The sequence below is a fragment of the Equus quagga genome, chromosome 12, assembly GCF_021613505.1.
Source record: "Equus quagga isolate Etosha38 chromosome 12, UCLA_HA_Equagga_1.0, whole genome shotgun sequence".
Taxonomy (NCBI): Eukaryota; Metazoa; Chordata; class Mammalia; order Perissodactyla; family Equidae; genus Equus; species Equus quagga.
In genome coordinates this window covers 85,608,760-85,633,801 of record NC_060278.1, presented here as the reverse complement: position 1 = coordinate 85,633,801, position 25,042 = coordinate 85,608,760, and the positions used below count along the sequence as shown (strand labels likewise).

Genomic DNA, 25,042 nt, shown 5'->3' with positions numbered 1-25,042 from the left:
TTAAATCAGAGTTTTATTAAACTAGGTATTAATAAACTAGAAGGGTTTATTTTAAAAAAAAACAACGCTGATGGCCCTACATTTGACAGCTTCCCACTATTTTTTTGGCTCAGTACTTTCATTTTTCAATCCAATGTTACTCCTACTCAGAGCAGTTCCAGTACTTATCAATATTTTTATATGTGCCCAAAATACACTAAATTCAGTCATAATAAATATATTTTTCCTTCCCTGGGAGGAAACAGGAGAAAAAAGGGTACTAAGATGCACTCCACTTTTTAGGAAAGGAAAAATTCACAAAACTCCCACCTAAAAAGAGTGAAAACATGATCATCAATAACAACTCAGGCAAAAAAAAGAAAAAAACAGAAATGGGGGGCTGGCCCCATGGCCGAGTGGTTAAATTTACGTGCTCAGCTATGGCGGCCCAGGGTTTCACTGGTTCAGATCCTGGGGACAGACATGGCACTGCTCGTCAGGCCATGCTGAGGCGGCGTCCCACATGCCACAGCTAGAAGGACTCACAACTAAAAGATATACAACTATGCACCGGGGGGCTTTGGGGAGAAAAAGGAAAAATAAAATCTTTAAAAAGAAACAGAAATGGGAGGGAGGGCATTTTGAGGAAAAACTCTCCTAGATAAACCTCTGCACAAAAATAATTCTGGAAAAAAGTTCAAAGTCCTACTTGAGACTAGGTTCAGGCATCAGTTGCCAACCCTAAGGAGATTCTGATCCCTAAAAGTAGAGGTGAGACGTGCCAGAAGGGAGTGACTCCGGCGGCCAGGGCTGCAGGGACACACAATTAACTGCTCCAGGGAAGGCCCCTCCAGTCCACTCAGCAGCACGGCAATACTGTCCTCTCCAGCTTGACAACTGCGGGTCCTAAAATGCCAAAATTCGTTTCCTAATATGCCACTATATGTGTCCATTATTCCTCAACAAAGTTAAATTTAAAAAATTGTAACCTTCTCAGTGTTATATAATTTGCAAAAAATTTTAACATGCAAGTTGACAGCCAGGGAGAGAGGCTTTTTCCTTTCAAACACAAACGAGAGAGAAGTCAGCGACTGTTGGAACTGAAGGGCCCCTGAAGACTAATATTGAGATCACATCTTTAGTTGAGGTCAACAACTCAGCTGCCATGACATTTAAGACAGCGTTCTTCCTACCACAGCACACTGCCAAAGAGAACTCCGGGTCCAAATGCCAAAGATTTCAAAATACCAGAATCCAAGAAAAAAGGCAGAATCTCAATCTGGTTCAGTAGCTACTTACCCATTTCCTCCCAAAAAAAGAAAGAAAAAAAGGCACTTCTTAAACATTGGTGGGAAAATATTAAGTCAGAGAGTTAAAAATTCTTATGAAATTTTGTTAAATAATTTTTATTTCATATGACACGGAATTATTATTTCTTCTCTCAGCTTTTAAAATTAACAGGGAGGAAGGTGCACACAAACGGGCAAGCTGGGATGGCCTATAGCTAAAAGCACAAATATTCCATTCTTCCAAGCAGAGTTTAAAATTTCAAAGTAAAAATAAGTCATACATAATTATACACATTTAACTCACATTATTTTGTAGAAAAACACATAAAACACCCAAAAGGGGGGCGGCTATCAGGTTGGAAACCCTTAGAATGCTTTTAAAATCCAGACGACCCTGAGGTATGCTGGATCTTAAAATACCTAGAACCACTTCAAAATATATAAACGGGCCCATTATGAGAAACAGAAATACGGACATGATAAAACAACTGGGAAGCAAGCAAGAAAGGAGAGCAACGTGAAGGTCGCTCGGCTTAGACCAGGATAAACCACGGCAGAGCCTGGGAGAGTACAGTTAGATTCCTGCACCAAACGGCGACTCGGGGATGCATCTATTGGCCAAGCTCTCCCTGCAGCTCGCAGACTGTGGGGAAAACTCCAAACACATGTGTTGAACCACTTGTTACTTCTCCTGTCAAAGCCTCTTCAAGTCAAAACTCTGATCGAAACACAAAAGTCGTGCACTTCACAAACGATTTCACTGCCAGTGAGAACTCTTCCAAAAATCTCACATGCAAAACGTATACAGCTGATGCTGAGAGACACTGTACAACTGTCCCTCAACTGATGAAAACTGGCCTCTAGAGGCAACATATGCCAGAACTGGGCACTCTCCCACCTGTTCTGCTCCAGGATCCTATTGGCTTTTACAGACCTAAGCAACTTTTTCTGGCCCAGAAGGGATCTTGGGGAACCATTCTCGCTCATCTTGTCACTGAGCCAATGAAAAGCCATGCTCTGCAGACCGGGCACACATGGTCTGGAGGAGGACCCTGGTCTCAACTCCTGGTCCTTGATGCCCTGACCACAGCACTGTCTCCTCGTTCATTTTGGTAAAGGTCAGAGAAGGGTCTAGCCACACACTCGCTGGAATATTCAGTCTACACACTGGTATGCTTGACACTGGACTTAACCTTGTCTACAGTGCAATGTGTGAATCATCCATGAAGGGTGAATCTTAGAAACCCATCTCTGTCCCCAGAAGAAACCAGTAAGAGCCATAAAGCCAGATTTAAGACTTACCCTGAAGTGAAACTCACCAGCAGCTTCCCAAATCTCATTCTACCACCCAAACCAAAAGTTCAAACAGAGACCTCAGTAAATGGAGCGCTCCTCCTCTTCTTCCTCATCCCTGCCTCCGGCCTATCGGCACCAACAATCCCTGCAGACCGAAAACACGCAAAGTAAACCCAGAAAAAGCTAACAGAGAAATTTTTTTAATTCTTAAGGTAAGACATCCTACAGAATTCCAAACTGCTGAGAGGTCACTTTGCAATTCTAACTCTGTTGGTACCACTGAGCAAGGCTCACCTGGTTTGCTTTCAAATGCACGGGACAAAGATTCGCCTCTCCCCACCCACAGAAACGTGTCCGTGAAGTCATCTGGGTTTTAATGTTCTAACTGTACTCAAGTTCAATGTGAAAGTAGAGAATCCCTCCATGGGCTTTCTCTCAGACAAGGACTCTGCATACTCAGTCACAACCTCACATGTGCAAACTCTGAGAAAAAAGCAGCGAGGGTCAGAAATAAACAAACTCATCTGGTCTCAAAATTTTATCAATGGAATGTGTAAATCAAAAGTATGACATATTCCTAATTTTAAGTCAGCAGCAGCAGTGTCAGACCAGCAAAATGACTGGTGATTCACAAACGCTGACCACAGGCTCGGTTCAGTGCAGTTACTTCCACCCCACAGACAGCAATCAGACGTGGGTCACTCGCATACTAGAGCAAGCCAATCCGATTAGGCCACTCGCATACTAGCAAGCCAATCCGATTAGGCCGATCAGACTTAAAAGCTAAATCTTGTTTGTGGACTATGGTGAATTACAGTAAACATCACAAAAGTAGCTCCTCATCCCAAATCTTACAAAACAATCCTTAAAGAAACACTTCTCTACACTCACTTTGGTGACAGCAAAAGAAAACTAATTCCTTTCCAACATACTACATTCTAGAGAGTAAACCATGACGAAAATACAATTTTTTAAATCAGTGAATCTGAATTATTCAATCACTGAATCTTCATTTAAAAGAAAATCGCGGCATGTGTGTTTAGATCTCAATTTCATTTAGGGAAAAAACAGGACGAAAATCATAGTCTGAAAACTGAAAGGAGCTGGACCCATCAATACCAGAAAGCTGAAAAAGAAATATTAAAAAAACTTGCTACTTCTTTTACAAAATACTCAAAGCCTATCTTAAGGAATGCCCTCCTGAATTCTCAGGATACAAAACCCCTGTGCTAAGCTTCTCTGCTCTATAAACAGAATTTCAGACTGGATGTGAAGAGCCCATGCAGGGCTTTCTAACGTGTGCTTGCTTTTTCTGTCTGTCAGTTCATTCTGCTCCAACAAGCATCGAGTGAGGGAGGCACTTCAGCCACCATCATCATCCGTGTTTTATAGGCCAGAACAAGGAGAGAGGTCCATTAGCTCCAAAGTCACAAAGCTAGGAGGGATCTGCAAGGACTCAAATCTGAGGCTCCCTCTGCCAGAGCCAGACTTGAACTTGCAGGCAGAGAGCAAGGCCAAAGTACAGGTCTGAGGACTAAATCAAGCCCAAGTGCTCTGAGGCACATAATAAAACACAGATTTTCAACCTCCTGACTCGGAATTTCTGGGGACAGGCTTTAGACCTGTCCATCAACTCCCGCAGGTGATTCTGAAGCCCACCAGTTTGACGACCACCAGCATGAGGGACTCCTAAATCCTAATCCAGCCAGAGAACCCATTTGTGTTCACCTATCCTCTGCACAGCACACAACTTGCCAAGCAAACCAAGCAGCTTATTCAAGTTTACCGCACCAGTGACCGAACCTCCATTAGTCTCCTCAGAAGACGTTATGTGCCTCAGCCTAGAGCCAGGTCAGTGGACTCATGTCAGAGGTACACACAGTATCAGCTTCATCCTTCCCAGGTGGCTTCTCAGTTGACATTACCCGATAGTATCTTCACAAACTCCACGCACTCCTGGAGGAATCTTCTTGTAGATTACTGACACATACGGTGTCAAACTCCTTCTGAAGGTGCACACCATTTCAAGGAAGGTATCCTACCATTAACTCTTAGAGGAAGTAATGTGGGTGTAATTCTAGTCAAAGTCATCAAGTTGAGTTTACAGAGGATCCATAATTGCGGTATGTACTCTAAACATCATACAGAAAACTACCTTCTGCCCATTTAATTTTATTTCATACTGAAAATGGCAGCAAGTCTCCTTTTGAATTCATTTCTTATGGCACAGAATTTTAAAAGGGAGGAAAAATGGTGACAATTTCAGTTATTTTATAGATTAAAGTTATATTCACTGCCTTTGAAACATACTTTCAGGAAAAATAACAACAAAAAAGTATCTCCCCATGGTAGGCACCAAGCATTGTCCTGCCGTACTTCTCGGGAGGAAACAGCCTTAAAACCCTTCGCGGCCGAGCCAGACTTCTGAAAGACCGCTCACAGTAATACGAGCACGTCAAACAGCAGGAGGCTGAGAGATGTTAAAGAGGAGAACCAAGAAAAAAGGAACAGGTTTAGAAATAAGCACATTTAAAAATACAGTGAAGGATTTGAAAAGACCAGTTCTCATTTAAGAAAGAAGCATTGGTACCTGTCATTTGAACCTACAAGAACATACCCAGGGCAAGACAAATTTCAGAAGCCATGACACTCTTGAAATACAGAATTTTATTTAGAAACTGGTTTAAAGTAGAAAAAAACCCTGTCAAGAAAGATCAGGTGGAAAATGGGTTCCCAATAAAATGGAATTTTAGGGCAACAAAAGTCTAAAAGGCCACAAGAGAGAAAGAGCACCACTGTTATTTGAACAATGGCTAGTTACTTGCATTTTTTTGGCATTGTTAATCACTGAATCTGGGTTTTCCTCTGAATTCCACACAGAGCATGCACTACACAACAATTTTTTCATAAAATACCTGCTTTCTACACACATTTTAGGACAAGCTACCACCAGAAACAAATCAATACAAATACATCAGGGGCCGCACAATCTCAGTAGTGGGTGACACACATTTTGCAGAATTCTGCGAAACAAAGGAACTGAACAGGCTATGGGCAAAGGAAATGAGGGAGTTAAGGAATGAAATACTTTAAATATTAATAATTAATTCAGACATGGTACTGTATTTTCTGCAAAAGAAAATTAACATTTAGTAACACACTAACAAATTTTATCTCCAAAGAGATTAGTGCACTGGCAAAGTATTCCGGTAACAGCGGAGGGCTCTGGACAGCAGGTACCGAAAACACCCAGCTTTGCAAATCCCAAGGTAGCGATGGCCTTCACCGATCACTCCCTCTGCCAGAGGTCCAGAAAGAACTCGCAGCATGGTCACCTGCCTGCTGAACTTCCACTCTAAGCAGCAAAGTTTAAGGAGCCAAAGAGGAGTCCCCAGTGGGCAAGGGGAGCAGAGAAGAGAAACACGTTAATGTAAACTTAAAAGACAGTAAAATGGGACATGACCCTCATTCAAATCCCAGAGGTGAGGGCAAGTCCCCATAAGTAGTTGTTAGATTTAAAAACTGGACACACTTCATTTCCCAAAAAACACAATACATAGAATTTTCAGGGATCATTGGAGAAATCGTCAGAGAAATGCTCAATGAAGATCAAGCTCTTCACCTCAAACACCTCAGGGCTGAACCACACCCTCTCTTCAACCAGGCAACAATGCCTCTTGCTTCTTAGCAGGGATGCAACTGGGCAAGGACACCAAAAGGCTTTACAGAGCAACTTTTCAAACTTTCCTTCTGGGCCAAGGTCCAGGCCTATGAGGATTCAAGCAGCCCTCAAGGCCTGTGAACAGCAGGTTCCCAATGTTCCCATGTGTGGCCCCCCTTCCTTCCCAGACACAATGTCGAAACATAAAATCTCCTGTCATGTTACATTTTCTATTTTGAAATATGGAAGCATATTTTAAATACTCTTAAGGCATTTATTTATTAAAATGTTCTCTGCCAAGATTTCACATTAGCTTAAAATTCAAATCAGTCTTTACATTTCTCTGCTGAGGTCTCCCTCTCAGCGTATTACACAAAAACACCTTCTCCAGCAATCGTTACCAGCATCCACACGGTGAGCCCCATGGTCAGCCTCTTTGTTCCTAGGTGAACCAACTAGATGTTAATACTGCTCTGCTACAAGGTAAAAGCTCCTAACTCAAACTTATCGGAAAAGGAGTGAAACTTCTGCAAAGTGCACTTTAAGAAGAGGTACTTTTTGCTTATGAAAAGAAACCAGTGAGTCCTCTAAGAATAATAAAAGGGAGTATTTTACAGTTAAGCACATGATTTGGAGTGAAGAATTCGGATGTTGCTCTGCTGGTCCGGGCTGTTAATACTCTTCTTGTTCCTCCTGTGGGCCCCCTTCATCCGGTATCACAAAGCCTTCCTAAAATGGGAAAATAAGAGGGGAAAGCCATTACTCAATACTAAATGACGGATCAGTTTCTACTGTGGGCTCACTTTCTGCATATTTAAAGCCTCTCAAAGTCAATGGTTCTTCCTGTCTCTATCACACACTTGGCATTTAATGGCACAAGACCAACTGACCACAACTTTATTATGTAGGCAGAAGAATCATCTCTCACAAGAGGCAAGAACTGAGCACACTCAAATTTACCCTCAAACTCTGGGGGTGATGCATGCACACACGGTCTTGATTACGGTGATGATTTCACACATCATCAAGTAGTACTGATATATATCTGCAGTTCATTCCGTCAATTATAGCTCAGTAAAGTTGCTTAAAAAAAGAAAATTTACCCCTGAAGTCACCATTAAGCTCAGGACCACACCATCTCCTCTCAATAAATCGTCAGTCCAGCCAGGCTTTGCTTCCCACATTCCTTTGACTCCACTTAGGAACCATGCATGCTACTGTGGGTAAAAGACTGACCCAACATCGTGGCATGGGAAAAGAGCAGATTCGTGGCTCCCACCTCACCTTGCGCCAGGGCACTCTGGCATGTACTAATGGCTACACTACCATCAAAATTAGACTTCCAGGGCCGGCCCTGTCGCTGAGTGATTAAGTTCGCACACTACACTTTGGTGACCCAGGGTTTTGCAGGTTTGGATCCTGGCCATCAAGCCATGCTGAGGTGGTGTCCCACATAGCAGAGCCAGAAGGACCTACAACTAGAATATACAACTATGTACTGGGGGGCTTTGGGGAGAAGAGAGAAAGAAAGAAAGAAAGAAAAAGAACAAAGAAGATTGGCAACAGATGTTAGGGCTGAGGTGCCAATCTTTAAAAACAAATTAGATTTCGTCTTCAATCACCACCTTTTTTTTTTTTTAACTAAATCTCTAGGGCTGAATTTAGTTATGATTCCACTAAAATAATACTGAGACTCGACCAAAGACTCTCATATCTTCACCATCTTTGTTTTCGTTATCTAGCAAAAAGCAATCCCAAAATAAGAATTTATTGAACAAATTATCAACTCTTCAGTCATCTGCCTTAAGCCCCCAAAATTCATCTGATTTGTTTAGAGGACAGTGTTAATAACAGCATTAATATCACCTCATATTTGTATACTGCTACACATACTACAAAACACTTAAGACACATACTGTAGTTTGACCCTAGAGACCCTGGTAGGTATACAGAAGAATTCTTAAAAAAAACAGCCATTAAAGAGTGGACACAGTAAGATACCAAATTCCAAATCTAGGGAAAATCAGCCTTCCCTGAGCAGCTAACATGTCATGATTAGCATCAGCAGATGTGGCTGCGTGACATACATGGATCCCAAGAAACAAGACCACAAAGGCCTGTGAGGGAATGGGAAGCAGGCCGCACCTGGAAGGGAAGAGTGAGGTGCACTCTGATGGCTATGGGCAGCAGACGTCACCAACGGGCCACATGCCTGGTTATCAGAGCATACCTGGGGCCCTGATAAAATGGGGGCAGCACCTGAGGCTGAGGGGTCCAAGCTACAGGGACTGGAGTGGGGATGGTGGGGTTAAGAGCATTCTGTGGCACTCATCACCTATCAGTGGCCACAAACTAGAAAGGCAGGGTAAGTCAGCACTCTTTGTCCTATTCCTGCCTCAAAAGCTCCCAGACCTCAAGGCAGATGTTGAAGCTAGGCAGAGGCTCCCTGTGGCTGACTTTGAGGGTCAAAGCCGAAGTCTTTTGATGAATACTACACTGGAACACGAGAAGCATTGGCACTGAGTTTGCCAAAACCAACCAGATAAAATTTTCTTAGGTGGCAAAATGGCAAGAAAATATCCTCATAGTCAACACGTACATCTGTGGCATAGAGAATGTCCACAATCCTCTGTAACACAGGGTTGTTTTCCCCCTCGTTCTCCTGGCATATCAATTCAATGTTCCTTAGCTTTCCAAAGTAGAAATCTCTCTCTTTCTCCAAGTCTTCGACGGTAAGTTTCAATACGTTGACCTGCACAAGACATTAAAAAGGGTGAGACACCTGGCATTCATGTACCAATAACACATCAGACAAACTTCTAGCCCAAAAGGAGATGTGGTCTTTAATCAAACTCTCTAACGTGGACAAAAACCCACTGTAGTTTAATGTCAATTTTCTTCAGCCCTAGATAAATAACATGGGCTTGTTCACTACCACCTTGACTATACTAACTCTCAGGAAAGGGCAGACTACACCAGGAAACACGCAGGAACTTCCCAGGCACTGAGAAAAGATCAGGGAGAAAAACTACGGGAGCCTGAGACAAACAGACAAGCAGAATCCACAACCCAGCCCAGCAGGATGGCAGACAATCATAAATTGAGTCCTTACAGGGCACTGGTCCATCAAGTCCAGACCTCTCTGCGTATGGAGGTCAGCAAAAGACAGGGTCTGGTCCAAGGGAGCAGGGTAGAAATGGCGAGCCAGGAGGGGAAGACTAGCCAAAGATGATTAATATTAGCCAAAAACAGCTAGGACCAAGGGAGGCCTGGGCACGGAAAACTCAATGATTCTTCCCAAAAGTCTCAAAAGGGAGAGGACAGTGGCAGCAGGGAGCAAACCCCACCACATTCCACTGCCAGCTCCACTGAGCATCTCCTCAGCTCACCACACAATGCTGCAGGATCCTCCAGGAGTCCCAGTGAGGGGCTCTAATTTCCACAAAGCGGCAATGAAGGAAGAAACCTCAGTGCGCAGGCCAAGACTCTATCTAGCCAAGAGTAATAAAAGTCATAAGGACTCTTACGGTCCTTTGTGTATTTTAAGCACAGTGTATCTTCATTCCCGTATTCAAATCTATGACACGTGAATTCAATTTAATGCTCACTAAATGCAAATCACACAGCATCCGTGCCACATAAAATCCTCACAGGACTTACAGGCTAGGCCACAGGGCAAGCCAAGCCAGGAAATCACAGGGGCAGCTGCTGAGAACAATTTGGGTAGCAGGGAATTCCAAGAGCCAGAAGCACCCCAGAAATCTAGTTCAGCCTTCTGAATTTCTAGCTGCAAAAACTGAATCAAACAGCTTACCTAGCTTCCCCACACTTCTTCTGATCAAGAAGCCAGACACAACCAAGGGATCGAGCCCCGTCCCAGGGTGGAAGGAAGCTCCCCTTCAGAACCTGTAGTCAAGAAGCACTCAGAGGTGAAGCGCAGGTGACTGGAAGCACCAGGACCATTTTGTTAAATACTTAACTTCCATGTTCATCATCAAAAGGCTGAACAGCCCAAACCAGAACCAGGTTTGAGATATCCTTTCACTATTCCTTTATCAGTCACAGAAATCACTTTTAAAAATCATTGAAAGTTTCGATAAAGCACTACCATTACCTAGTAGCCAGCAAATCCAAATCATCCACCTCCCCCCACTCACCCCTCCCTGTTTTACTGCTACTTGTTTCCTTTCCTTCAAGTCTCGTTAGCCCCAAAGGGGAGCACGAGAGGGGAGAGAAGGGCAAGAGCTGACCAACCTCAGCAGCAAGCAGGAAACTGCCCTGGATCCTCAGCTCCAAGATCCAAGCACCAGGGAACAGGCCTTCCCATCATATTAGCGACCAAAGAGGAAAGGACAGTCAAAACAGCTTAAAAAGATATGCTAGCTTGGACTCCATCTGCACACTCACGTTTCACTAGTACCTCCCTCAAAACCCATTTAAACCTTCTCTGGCCTACAAATCATCAAGGTACCAGAACCCAGCCTTCTGGGTCCCACCTGTAAAGCCAAAGCAGCACTCCTCCTTGACAGCACTCAAGGAGCACGTATCCACAGAGACAGTGAGTATACACTAAGTCACTGGCTTTCACTTGGTGCTCTTCTAAATGCTTATTTATGAGCTTATTAAAAACCTGTGGCTAGTAACCACTGTCACTCTTAGAACCTTCTCTTGTAGTAAAATAGCTATAACCTAAGAAGCCCAAGGAGAACGCTTTGGACCTGCATTGGCCAATATGGTAGCTATGAGCACTTGAAATGTGGCAAGTGCAATTGAGACGGGCTATAAATATTAAATACACTCTAAATTTCAAAGACCTATAACAGTCTTGAAATGAAAAACATCCCACTGATAATTATTTGTATTGATTACACGTGAGAATGATACCATTTTGGATATACTGGGTAACGTGTTATTAGAATTAATTTAACCGGGCCAGCCCAGTGGCGCAGCAGTTAAGTGTGCAGGTTCTGCTTTGGCAGCCTGGGGTTCGCAGGTTCGGATCCTGGGTGTGGACATGGCACTGCTTGGCAAAAGCCATGCTGTGGTAGGTGTCCCACATGTAAAGTAGAGGAAGATGGGCATGGATGTTAGCTCAGGGCCAGTCTTCCTCAGCAAAAAGAGGAGGACTGGCAGCAGTTAGCTCAGAGCTAATCTTCCTCACACACACAAAAAAGAATTAATTTAACCTGTTTCTTTTCGCTTTTCTTAATGTGACTACTAGAAAATTGTAAATTATACATGAAGCTCATATTTCTGGTTTGCATTCTGTTTCTATTGCACAGTGCTGCTTTAGACTAAAATCAACTGAGTAAATTTCTCCCGGATGACATAAGAATGTGGAATTGCTGCCCATCTCCCAAGGATATGAATACTACAAGGTAATTTGTAGAATACACTGTTCTTCTCCTAGCCTAACAAGCCCCTCTGGCTCTATTTCCCACACAGGTCACGGCCCCAAGACGTCCACACCTTTATCAAGGGGCACACATTCAAATACTTTCAGGGGCCAGAAAGAGCACGTATGAGCCAAGGGAGTCAGTTACAGGGGGTGGTGGTAAGGACGTCAGTGACCTGGAGAGAACCTCAAATCCTTCATATGAAGAAGAAGAATAAACGAAAACCTGGTGCAAACCAAATAAAGTACTTCTGAGGCAGGGCTGGACCATGTGGGTGTGAGGCAGGTTCCAGACCCAGCTCAAGTGACTGAACCTCTCCGAGCCACACTGTTCTTATCCGTAAAACCTCACAGGGCTGCTGCACAACTGAGATTAAAGTGCCTAGTAAAGTAATGACACACACTCTAAAATTGTTAGTCACTGTTTAATTATTATTAACATTCACGTATTTCACCCCAAAAATCTGATTCCTGTGAACTTTTAGAAACACTACATAACCTATTTCACTCTATCAAAACCGCAGAGAAGGGGCCAGCCCCGTGGCCAAGTGGTTAAGTTCGCACGCTCCGCTTCAGAGGCCCAGGGTTTCACCGGTTCGGATCCTGGGCGTGGACATGGCACCACTCGTCAGGCCATGCTGAGGAGGCATCCCACACGCCACAACTAGAAGGACCCACAACTAAAAACACACAACTATGTACTGGGGGGATTTGGGGAGAAAAAGCAGAAAATTAAAAAGAAGATTGGCACCTGAGCTAACAACTGTTGCCAATCTTAAAAAAAAAATTTTTTTTAAAAATACACTGTAAACCATTCATTAAAAAAAAAAAAACCCACAGAGAAGAACGGTAATAATCACAACTGTCTTTTATCCACTGCCATTTACCCCATTTATCCCAAACACCACTCCAGGCGCTTGACATAGCATCAGCTCGTAATCCACTCAGCTACCATGACCAAAGCACTAGCCCCACTTCACACGGGACAGTAAGTGCAGAGAGGTGAACTGACGCATCTCAAGGAGAAGGAAGTGGCAGAGCCAGAACAATCTCCAAATCCGCGCAACCCAAAGCCCGTGCTCCCTCCCCTAGGACACTAGCTGAGCCAGACAGCAGTGACATGGAACACGCTGCACCTTCTCCTAGAGGGCACAAGATCAACCCTGCGCTAGCCACCCAGTCCCGGCATTTACTGTTTTCCTCTGAAGCTGTGTCCTGTGTATATCCACATCTGGAAACCAACAGTTACAGGGAAGTCTCCTTATTCTCCAGGATGGCGTACTTGGAGTGACAAGTGACACACAGTGACAACACCCAGAGGGTGCTCAAGGCAGCCACACTAATGGGGATGGTGACCCAGTCACCCTGACACTCCCAGGGCACGTAGGACCACGGGGCACACACAAATCAATGAATAAAAACACAAAATATGACCTCTGAGCAGGCTCTTATGTCCCATCTCCTGGGAGCAGGGTCAGGGTCGCGAGAGCTTCTGGATTAAAAGTGAGGTCTTTTTCCTCAGGTTTTAGGACTCGGCTTTTAGGAAAGTAAAAGGGTTCAATGACAAACTCAGGGGCATCACAAAGCACCCCTGACTTTAAAACCGGAATTAATCAAGAGAGGCATGCAAAAGCAAACAAACAAACTGCAAGAATTAGTGAGAAGATGTCTAAACGTCTAAAATTTGTTCTGCTCCACAGAGACTTCTGACAAGTACCTTCAGGATATTTAACTAATCCTGAAGAAGACATTTCAAATGACTGACCTGTTAAGAACAGAAGAGCAACAGGCTTTTCATACCAGTTCCACTCTCAACCTGAATCTCTAGGGACCCAGGATTTCAGTAGAGACACTGTGGAATCTTTTTTTATTTACTTCTTTAAAAAGGAACTTTCCTTTATCTTCTGCCACAGCCAAAATTCAAGAGGCACTTTCTGAACCCCAGAGACTCCTGACAGCGTACCAGACTTTCAACAGGGTTCTATCGTATGGGTGGGTTTCCAGACAGCCATCGGTCTCCGTCACACTAACAGATGTCAGAAATGCCTGACCAGCCCCCACCTCCACATTCACGATCCCCACACCACACCAAGTGCTCACACGTGACATAAGGACTGCTTCTGCAAGCAGACAAGGCAGGTCTCCCTCCAAGAACACAGACAGGCTTCCCCTGATGAGCGCAGCAAGTGTCCTCCCCCCAAGGACTCCCACCTCGGATGGAGAGGGGGCCTACCTGCTGCATCAGTTCGGCTGCCTCGTCATCCCCGTTGCCCACACCAGGATTCTTTCGCACCACACCCGGGCCAGCCTTAGGGGTTGCTGTAGTTCTGTGTGCTGCAATGGGCCTCTGTGGAGCTGAGAGAGGAGCAGAGGTTTTTTAAGAGAAGAAATTTCAAGACAAGAAAAACACACCAGACAAGAGGAAGCTGTGACCAACTGCCCTCCACAGCTATGCAGTGAAGGGACCCAACGTAGACAGCCCAGCATGCAAGACAACACCCCCACGCTGGCCCAAAGTGATGTTTTATCCTGGCAGCAGAGTTAAGTACCAATTTTAGCCACAATCTTCTGTGCTGGGAATAAGTCCTTCTCTGAGGTCTTTTTCCCGCTGGGGTGAACAGGACTATCATCTGAAAAAGGCAATCGTTATGGTGCATGAAGATGATCTACCTTAACCCAGCTCGAACCAAGTCCACATACAGGGCAGCTTCAGGGAGCGAAGGCAAACTTCACACCAGGGCTGAGCTCTCAGGCCCAGCTGTTGCCAGGTGCCCACAGCTCCCCAACTGGAAAGTAAGATGCCTCCTAATTCAGAACCGTGGGCTCCCTGGACCGGGAAGAGGAGGGCGGTAGAGACTGTTCTTATCACTAATTACTTCAAACCCGCCGCTTGCGCACCTTTGAGGTGGTGTTCAGAGGGGTAAGGAGAGAACAGCAGCACACTGACTACGATTTACTGATTTCTCTCAGTTGTAATAGCCAAAGGCAGACAAGGAAAAGGAAAACGCAGTGAAGGGGCCAACCTATCTACAAGTTAAAATCATCAAGAATGCGCTACCTCAAGGAGATTTATCGATCATGATTCTATTCACTCATTCCACAATTATTTTGTAAAGCTTGTACTTTATGCCAGGCTTAGAAACACGTGATCTTCCTAACACCCCAAACTATTCAATACTCATAAGGCCTTTTGCCCGCAGTAACAGGCATTTCCTTAGGATGATCTCTAGTATGTGTTTATTCCGAAGACTAACGCTTAATGCAAGTCTCCACGTGCCCGTCAGCAGCATCTGAAATATGAAATGCACAGGGTTACCTATGCAGTTCGCCATTCTAGGAAGCTAAAGAATAAAAGTACTCAATATCTGGAGCTATCGGAACCCTGACATACTCTGCTGATGGCAATGTAAGATAGTGCAGCCACTTTGGAAAAGTCAGGTAGTTCTGCAAAAGGTTAAACAGTTATCATATGATCCAAGAATTCTGCTCCAAGATATACTCTTAGATATACACCCAAGAGAAAAGAAAACACACACCCACACAGAAACTTGTATAGGAATGTTCGTAGCAGCAGAAGCAGCGTTATTCCTAACAGCTAAAAAGTGGAGACAACCCACATGACCATCAACTGATGAATAAATAAAATGTGGTATAGCCATACAATGCAATATTATTTAGCCATAAAAAGGAATGAGGTACTGACACATGCTACAACATGGATGAAACTTGAAAATATTATGCTAAATGAAAGAAGCCAGACACAAAAGACCAAATAATCTATGATCCCATTTATATGAAATATTCAGAATAGGTAAATCCTAGACAGAAAGTGGATTAGTGGTTGCTTAGGGTTGGCTGGGGGCGGGCGGGGGTGGGGAAGAAAAACGGGAAAACAGGAGCGACTGCTATTGGGCACACATAAGGTTTCTTCTTAGGGTAACAAAAATGTTCCAAAATTGATTGTGGTGATAGTTGAACACACTTGTGAACATACTAAAAACCATTCAATTATACACTTTAAATGGGTGAACCGTAACAGCACATGAATCATCTCAACAAAGCTATAAAAAGTACTCAGTGTCCCTCTCTACCTACCACACGGATCAGCCTCTCTCTCAAGGTACTACGGGACCTTAACTAATGTTCTTGCCACCTTCTGAAAAAGGAGTTAGCATCTATAGAACATCCACTTGCCCTAAAGTATACATATGTTCTATGAATATACTACTGGAAACACATTTTGGGAAACCTACCAGGCCAAGACCTTTTAAAGAAGGTTCCTGCCCCTGCCTCGCACATTCCGCTGGCATCACAGCAAGTCAAAGCCACTTAGGAGCTAAAGTTGTAGGGAAGGGCGGGGAAGCACTACGTAAGCACGGGAAGCTGGTCTGCAGAAAGAATCATGATGCAGAGAGCCAAGAGCAGTCCCTGAGAGACCTAGAAAGTTCCTTCAGTTCCTGGGAGTTCAGGTCTGGTTCTAACTTCCCTTCCTAGGGCTCTGTGAAATGTCCTTGTGTTCAAACTAAAGCTCTCTTTCATGTGAGCTAACCCGAGGGATTTCTATTCCATACAACTAAAGAGTAGTGACAAAACTGCATACTCACTCAGTAATTCACTCAGGCCTCAAGAACAACCCTCTGGGGCAAGTACTGAAATTCTCATTTTATAAAGGAGGAAATTGTCGGGCAGAGGTGAAGTGGCTTACACTGGGCTACAGAGACCTAAGAACACATACAGGTCTGCCTGATGCCACGAACCACACTCCCGCCACAGGGCTGGGATTATGCTCCTTAAGCTCCCTAAACCTATGGCTACTCGGAAAATTCTAGTTGAATGATGAATGAATGAATGAATATCTGGAATACTATTATTTGGAAATGGTGTTTGTTTTGTTTTTTTACCTGCACTGCTAGAGCTGAGAGGTTTCTTCGGTTTGTTCAGAGCTGGAGCAACAAGGGAGGGAGCCACTGCGGTTTCTTGACCTTGTCTGGCAGCTACAGGGTCATAGTCTTTTCCATCATAGTTTGCATCAAAAAACTTCTTGAACCACTGAACGAATTCAAAATTATCCTGAAACTTTCCTTTTACTAATTTGTCCACAGGAATTATCTGCAGAGAAACATCAAGACTGTTTAGCTCAAAGCATGAAGTTTTTGGCAAGCATCAAACATGTTCATGCACCAAATCAGTATAAAGCACTGCCAAAAGGGGAAAAAAATATTTTAGAGGCAAGAACTTAGTGCTAAGTAAGCCCCTGGAAGTTCATAGAGCAAGTTTCATTCAGTTTGCCTTCCACAGAGTACCTAAACCGGCCAACCCCCACCCAAGTCCATCAAAAGGAATAAGAAAAGCAAGAGCAGTAGGTGTCATATATAAGTCACATGCACACATCCTAAGATGAGTCATTCCCATGTAACTTGCACAGCCACAGTGCCTGTCACAAAGAATGAAATCCAGAGCACAAGCTAACCACAGGTATCTACCATGAACTCTGTTAAAGAAAATTCTGTCTTAAAAATAGGTCAAGGTGGGGCCGGCCCCCTGGCCGAGTGGTCATGTTCACGCGCTCCACTTCGCGCCGGCCCACAGTTTCACCAGTTTGGATCCTGGTTGCAGACCTGGCATCGCTCATAGAGCCATGCTGGGGTGGCATCCCACAGAGCACAACCAGAGGGACCTACAACTAGAATATACAACTATGTACTGGCAGGGGGGCTTTGAGGAGAAGGGAAGAAAAAAAAAAAGGAAGACTGGCAACAGACGTTAGCTCAGGTGCCAATCTTTAAAAAAAAAAAATAGGTCAAGGTACAGACTCAGTCACACGGTAGATTTCTACAAAATGCTATGATGTTTTTCAAGCAATTCCAATCCTATCAAAACATATTTTAAGGACCCTGTACGTTTTTTTTATTGTACAAGAATGCTGTGTTATCAGGTATTACTTCAAATCATTGGACTGTGGGCCAGAGCTTAACTATCTTTTAACTCTTTAAGGATTCCAGCTGCAATGGTATTTTTATAAAAAAGAATGTATATAATGATCTGAACTATATCCACCCCTCTGAGCAAATAAATATAACTTTTTTAAATTACTTTGTATAATACTAAAACGTTTACAAATAAAATGTTATGACCACAACTCACTTTAAAATAATCCAGAAGTACAGGGGGTGGGGTAGAGGTAAAGCTGGAACAAAACTGGCCCGAAGCTGACAATCATTGACACGTGGGAGATCAGCACACTATTCTACTTTTGCATGCTTTAGAAATTTCCCTTATTCAAAAAAATATATATAATTCCAGAAAAGAAAAAGAAAAATCACTGTATATAAGCTACACCTAGTTTAACCATGTCTGGTAACTAAATGATATTCTTAAGACTACAAATGCACATTTTATATTGTACAGAGACAAACTAAAATAAAAATAAGACTGATTTCAAAGTAAATAAAAAACAGATACACCAGCAAGACAATTAGGGGATGATTATAAGCTTTACTAAAATAAATGTCTTCCCCCCCAAAATGGTTTAAAAGGATAAATCCTTCTAATTTAATTGGGGGGGGGGGGGTAGGGATTGCTTAATTTTGCAATAATCTATTATCTAAAAACAGAGATAATATCTGTCCTAATGAACCCGGGTGAACCATGTTTCTAGCACCTTCAAATAACCTTGGGGGCAAACAGAACTTCCCAGTACCTACTAGAGATCTTCCTTGTACCTTGCTATAACAAGTATTTCTAGAATCTTCCCTATTAGAACTATTTACTCTACCATATGGTATGCTTTACAGAAGTAAATCCAGAGATTAAAACAGTTGGAGCTGCGACTAATTGAGATTAAACAGTAATATTAAAAAAAAAAATCACGGGGCCAGCCTTGTAGCCGAGTGGTTAAGTTTGTGTGCTCCACTTTGGCAGCCCAGGGTTTCACCGGTTCGGATCCTGGGCACGGACATGGCACCATTCATCAGGCCATGTTGGGGCAGCATCCCACATGCCACAACTAGAAGGACCCCAGCTAAAAACAGACAACTATCTACTGGGGGGATTTGGGGAGAAAAAGCAAAAAGAAAAAATCACAGGTACAGATTTACAGGTTGATTCCTCCAAATGGTTACTAACTTCATGATGAAGAAAGCAGACGGCGAGGGAACTGGTGGTAGCAGGGCAGAGGGAAACTCTGCTCCTAGTAAATTCTGCATTAACTGGAGAAATGATAATTATGTAAATCGGGAAAAGAAAAAAATGTCCAAAGTTATTGGCCAACATCTACATCCTCAGTAACAACCACTAGTTAAGAAACAACCTAAATGAAAGAATAAAATTGACTCACTTTGTCAACACCCATCCTCTTAAAACCTGCCTGCAGGATTTTGAAGTTCTGGATGTACTCGTGTTCAAGCTTTGCTTGGAACTTCACTTTCTTCAAGGCAACAGAGCCAGGGAACAGCATGTCCATAAACTGACAATAGGCAGCCCCTGAATGAACAACAGAAGAATAAAATATACACCAGGTCATTAAACACTACTAGTAAATAAGTGGGGTGAACTTTTACCCAGACCCACTTAACCCACATACCATTTAAGAAGTTGTAAAGTGAACCTACAAAACCCAAAAGCTTCATTACTACTTGACTCTCAAGTCAATTTTTTAAATCTATAATAAGACTGTGGTTTTACCTGATAAGTTCTACAACACACTTGCAACTCGGAAGCCTATGATGAGGAAAAAAGGGATGTTTCTATGAAATTTGAAAACTACTCTTTATAAGAAACCAGCGTGACAACAAAATGACCACTACAAAGAAAAATGAATGCCTAGAAGAGAAAAAAGGGAAACAGAGATGACACTGTCTGATTTGTCACAAGGACTTACCCTCCTCCCCAGTGGTGGGAGGGATTTCCCAAGTATTTCAAAGATCCGTCCTCTGACCTAGGTTAAGAAAATGGTTTTTCTAAGATGTCTGTCTTTCTGAGCTTCTTACATCTCTAAATAAACTTAACCTATCATTTTATACACAAAGTTGAATAGAAGACATATTTGTGTTCCTCCATTTAAATTTTTTTAATTTCAAAGGCAACTCAAAGAACTTACCACATACATTTTAATCTCATTTCCTCCTCCCCAATTTCATTCCTTCCCCCACTTGCCCATTTTTTTGATCACCACCCCCAAAAAAGTGTTTTCTTGGTGCTTAAAATTTCCAGGAATGTTACTTCTCTAATGCCTACCGAACTGCACCTTCCTGATACAGGGCAGGCTTCCCTGTGCACTGACTGCTCCTCCAGGGCTAATTTCGCCAAAGAACAAGCCAAGGAAGACGACAAGAAATCCAGTGACTAAGCAATAGGTGGTGTGCAGAACACAGACCACCGTAATGCGCACATTCAACCTACTTTAAATCAGGCCAAGCTGGCTCCCTGACAGTTTTGGCACAAAGAGTGCCATTATCATTATTTTTGGAAAGATGCAAAGAGAGCAAAAGCACTTCAGTGACCAGAGTGACATTCTTAGCAGAAAGGAACATCGGAAAGTGAAAGCCTGATTTTTTCTCTTGAGGAAGATTAGCCCTGAGCTTACATCTGCCACCAATCCTCCTCTTTTTGCTCAGGAAGATTGGCCCTGAGCTAACATACATGCCCATCTTCCTCCATTTTATATGTGGACGCCTGCCACAGCATGGCTTGACAATCGGTGCTAGGTCCATGCCCGGGATCCAAATTGGCAAACCCCAGGCCGCCCAAGCAGAGCATGACAACTGGACTGCTACACTACCAGGCTGGCCCCGGTGAAAGCCTGATTTTCGAGGTGGCTGATTTATTTACTCATCCAACAAAAATATACTGAGGGAATTTTATGCACCAGGCACTGAATTAGCAATATTTATATTTTTTAAAATAGGGACACTAATAGCTTCTTAAATTCTAGAGGACAATGACCCAGTTTCTTTAAGAAACTAAGAGCACGACGAAAAGGAGTAATTGTTAAATTCTAAAAGAGATTTAAAAGTCAATTTACTATTTGCAACATATAGATCTTATCTGGATCCTGATATATAAGAATCAACTTAAAAAAAAACGAGACACGGGGCTGGCCCTGTGGCCGAGTGGTTGGGTTCGCGCACTCCGCTGCAGGCGGCCCAGTGTTTCGTTGGTTCGAATCCGGGGCGCGGACATGGCATCGCTCATCAAACCACGCTGAGGCGGCGTCCCATATGCCACAACTAGAGGGACCCACAACAGAGAGTGTGCCACTGTGTACTAGGGGGCTTTGGGAGAAAAAGGAAAAAATAAAATAAAATAAAATAAAATAATAAAATAAAATAAAAATCTTTAAAAAAAATAAAAAAATAAAAAAAACAAAACCAGACACACACACACGCAAAAATCATCTACTAAGCATCTATACCCATAGCACTGCTCTACATATGAAAGATATTTTTCTGAAACAGCAAAATAATGTGCATTTATTCCCAAGCCATCCATGGGACTTCCAGCTCAAGTCAACCAAAACTACCTAAAAAGAGGAGTCATCTGCTTGCTTCTCAGGAAAAAACCACTTGAAGAACTATCAGTTTTTATTTTAGAGCTGGAAGAATCCTTAGAGCCATTATAAATTTAAAAACTGAGAACCAAAAACTATGTCCTAAGACCACAGAGGCCAGAGACCAATCTTAGGATCAGACCCCAGGTCTCCTGAATCCCGTCTGCTGCTCTTTTCAACAATACCATTATCCACTCCCTTAGAACCCCTTCAGTTGAATAAAGAAGCATTTCCTGGCTCAGGGAAAAAAAGAGATACAGCATGCTGCCACGCTGACTGAGAGAGAAGCTCAAACAGAGAGTTTATACATAAAGAAAAACAGTAAGACCCCACTAAAAATGGACAACGCAGTTGGACAATTCACAAGAGACATGCAAATGGCTAACAAACGCTGGGGGTCTAGCCTAAGGAAGCAATTTTAAAAAATAGGGCAAAGATTTACACAAGAAACTGGTTACCATAACTATTCACAGGAGTAAAAAATGGAAGCAACCTGTATGTCCAACAGTACAAGGAATAAATTACATAAATTTTAGCACACCATCTGCCTGAGAGAATATTACACCAGCACTCAAAATATATTCTTTTTCATTTTTGGGGGAAAAGCTCAAGATGTAATATCAAAAGAAAAAGATACAAAACATATCTATGTCTTCATATACGTAAAAATACCCATCTTAATACATATGCATAGAAAAAAACTAGAAGAAAACACAACGTATTAGGTTAAACCATATGAAATTACTGTTCTGTAAATCAAAATGCCTGAATAATGCCAAAACTAGAAGGACCCACAACTAAAATATACAACTATGCACTGGGGGGATTTGAGGAGAAAAAGCAAAAAAAAGAAGATTGGTCACAGTTGTTCGCTCAGGCACCAATCTTTAAAAAAAAAAAAAAAAATGCCTGAATAGTGGCCATCTTTGGAGGGTGGTACTGAACGCATTCTATTTTTTAAATATTTTATTATGTACTACAGTGAATATTACTTTTATAATCAGAACACAAAAAAAGAAGGTAAGTGCTTAAAAGAAAAAAGTTTATCAACTGCTTTTTCCAAAAAGGCTGAAAATTCCTGGCCCATAAATGTCTCGGCTGGGTACAGAACAGGTTAACAAGGGGCCTTCCTTCCAGTCTCTGCCTTAATGACAAAGGCTGACAACAGAAGCAAGGCTAGAAGAGGAGCCCTCTTAGACGGCCGCTGTCCCAACGACCTGCAGCTTCAGGACGCAGACAGACTTAGGGCAGGACCAGCTGTGCCACTGCATCACTGACTGCCGCAGCCCCACCCTACCAGGATCTGCGCTGCAAGCAGAGAACACAAAACAAGAGCATAACGCTGTCCCCGCTCCAAAAGCTTGCAATATCTCAGGCGTGCTGGCTCTCAAGCCTTTCGAGTCAAGGGTCCCTGGGAGAATTAGATGAAAGCGGCAGCCAACATTCTACCCAGATCCAACAGATGCTCCCCTAACCGGAAAACCCCAGAGTGAGAACTCTCGATGTTTTAACACAAACACACAGGAAACACACTCTGACTATTAAATCTGAGAGTGTTCAGGCTTCAGGGAGTGAGTGAGGCTTGTGTCATCCTAAAGGATGAATGAACTTTGGAAATAGAGGGCTGTGAGGAATCATTAAGGCAGACATTAAAAATCAGCCTCAAGGTATTTTAACATGGGAAAAATAATCCTACTTTAATTTTAAAAGCAGGAAACAGAACCGTACAACATATGTGTGCTTATATTTGTTACTTATTGCAACAGTCTGTAATAGCAAGAGACTGAAACCAACCAAATGTTCATTAATAGGGACTGACTGCGGAAATTACACCGCCATACAAGAAAGTGGCATATAATACACAGATATGGAACACTCTCCAGAATATACAGTGTGATTAAACATGCTACCATTAGTGTAAAAAGGGAAAAAAGAGAATACACACACACATAAAATATGGCTAGATGGATGTTTTTTGCTCGTTCATACACATTCTCTCTGAAGGCTCTCTGAAGGTGATGACACGTTTACTTCTGGGGCAGGGAACTGGGTGGCTGGTAGACAGGGTTAAGAGGGAGACTTCTCACTTTTCATTTATCTTCTTGTTCCTGTTGAATTTTAAGCCATTTTGACACTTTCAGTCACTCAAAAAATAAAAACCATATACAGTATGTCAACTATATTTAAAAATTATAGGAAAATATTGAAAGTACAGCTAAAATGAGTAACCTCGGGCAAGCTGCTTAACCTCTCTATGCCTCAGTTTCTCTACCTATAAAATGGGGACGCTAGTCCTTACCTTCCAGGTTATATATGTAAAGCACTTTGGAAAGTGTCTGGCCTATGGTAAGTGTTCAATAAATAAAGCTGTAAGTTAAAAAATACATATATAGGGGCTGGCCCCGTGGCCGAATGGTTAAGTTCGTGCGCTCCGCTGCAGGTGGCCCAGTGTTTCGTTGGTTCGAATCCTGGGCGCGGACATGGCACTGCTCATCAAACCACGCTGAGGCAGCGTCCCACATGCCACAACTAGAAGGACCCACAACGAAGAATATACAACTATGTACCGGGGGGCTTTGGGGAGAAAAAGGAAAAAAATAAAATCTTAAAAAAAAATAAATAAATAAATATATATATATATACACACAGCTAAAAGATAACAATGACTACCATTAACTTGGGACATTACAGCAGATTGTGGTTTTCTTCTTAATACATTTCTATAACGAAGACTTATTTACTTATAAGCAGAAGAAAACTGGTTTCTTGTCTTTTGTTTTGCTTTAATTAAGGCAAAGAAAAATCAAGGAGGTGCTTGATAAGTTAGGCAAAAAAGGTTAAAGAGCTACTTCCTTAAGCAGAGGAGTGACATAATAAAAATGGTTTCTTACAAAGGCTGCAGACTAACGTGGCCCAACAAGAGGAACGGAGGAGGGGGACCCAGTGTCCAGTTAGGAGTAAACTGAAAAAGGGCCAGATCCAAAAGACCCTTCAGAGACATACAGAACTTTGAGAATTAGCTTCAAAAGATGCTCTCAGGCCTGCGACACTGGAAGAATGGTAGAATCATGGCCCAAAATGGAGTGTCTGCAAAAGGGAGCCAACTTAAGGAGAAAAAGTGGGGGAGGTCTCTGGTTAGGGGCACGGGCACATGCCCTCAGAGCAACACACGACCAAAACTGACAAGCTGTTTTACAGACACTCAAGAGCTAGCAGGACCCCACAATAAGCTGAGGAAAAAGGAAACCCAGCATCTGCCAGGGCACATCAGGACACCTCTCCCATTCCGTACAGCACAGGAACTATAAAGGAGGCCAGGTTGGAGAGAAGAGAAGGGGGAGCTGAGAACACTGAGGGAGAGTCACTCTACATGTTCAAAGCACAATGCTGGGCCCTTGGAAAAGTGAAGAGAAGCCTGCATATGGAATGGAACTGAGGGAACACAGGAATGGTTGACAAAAAGCAACCAGCCTCCCTTTTTTGACACAGCAAGCCCTCATTAAAATCATTCTTTGTGATCAGGGATTTTTTCTTGATGACTATCTTTCCAAAACACTTGATAACTAGCTCCCTAAAACAGGGAGACTACAGAATATAATGAATCGTGAAACAACCTGCCAACTCTGTCACTGAAAGCTATCCAACCTTATCCCACTACAAAAGCCAAGCAGAGGCTTGTTTCACTGTTGCGGGGCGGGGAGCCCGCAAGGCTGACAAAACTCAGCCATTTCACAGGCAGCCAACACATTAACAGTGCAGGGCCCCACAGCTTTGCCCTCTCGAGGGAGAGGCCTATTCCCACCTTTCAAAGGTTGGGTTTGGTGGACAATTCTGGTCTGCTTGATCCTCTGCTCATCAGAGGCATCAGGAGGGAA

At 43.0% G+C, this 25,042-nt stretch overlaps 1 protein-coding gene across 1 annotated transcript in view; it reads right to left on the bottom strand.

Annotated features, from left to right (window-relative positions):
* Positions 1–5,211: 5,211 nt before the first annotated feature.
* Positions 5,212–25,042, bottom strand: part of MAPRE1 (microtubule associated protein RP/EB family member 1) — a 28,037-nt gene continuing 8,206 nt past the window's right edge. The window contains exons 3-7 of the mRNA XM_046678484.1: positions 18,957–19,102; positions 16,522–16,729; positions 13,854–13,975; positions 8,825–8,977; positions 5,212–6,954 (exon numbers count right to left, since the gene is read on the bottom strand). Of these exons, the coding sequence (XP_046534440.1) occupies positions 6,898–6,954; positions 8,825–8,977; positions 13,854–13,975; positions 16,522–16,729; positions 18,957–19,102 (686 nt within the window). The 3' untranslated portion in view covers positions 5,212–6,897. The remainder of the gene's footprint in view (positions 6,955–8,824; positions 8,978–13,853; positions 13,976–16,521; positions 16,730–18,956; positions 19,103–25,042) is intronic.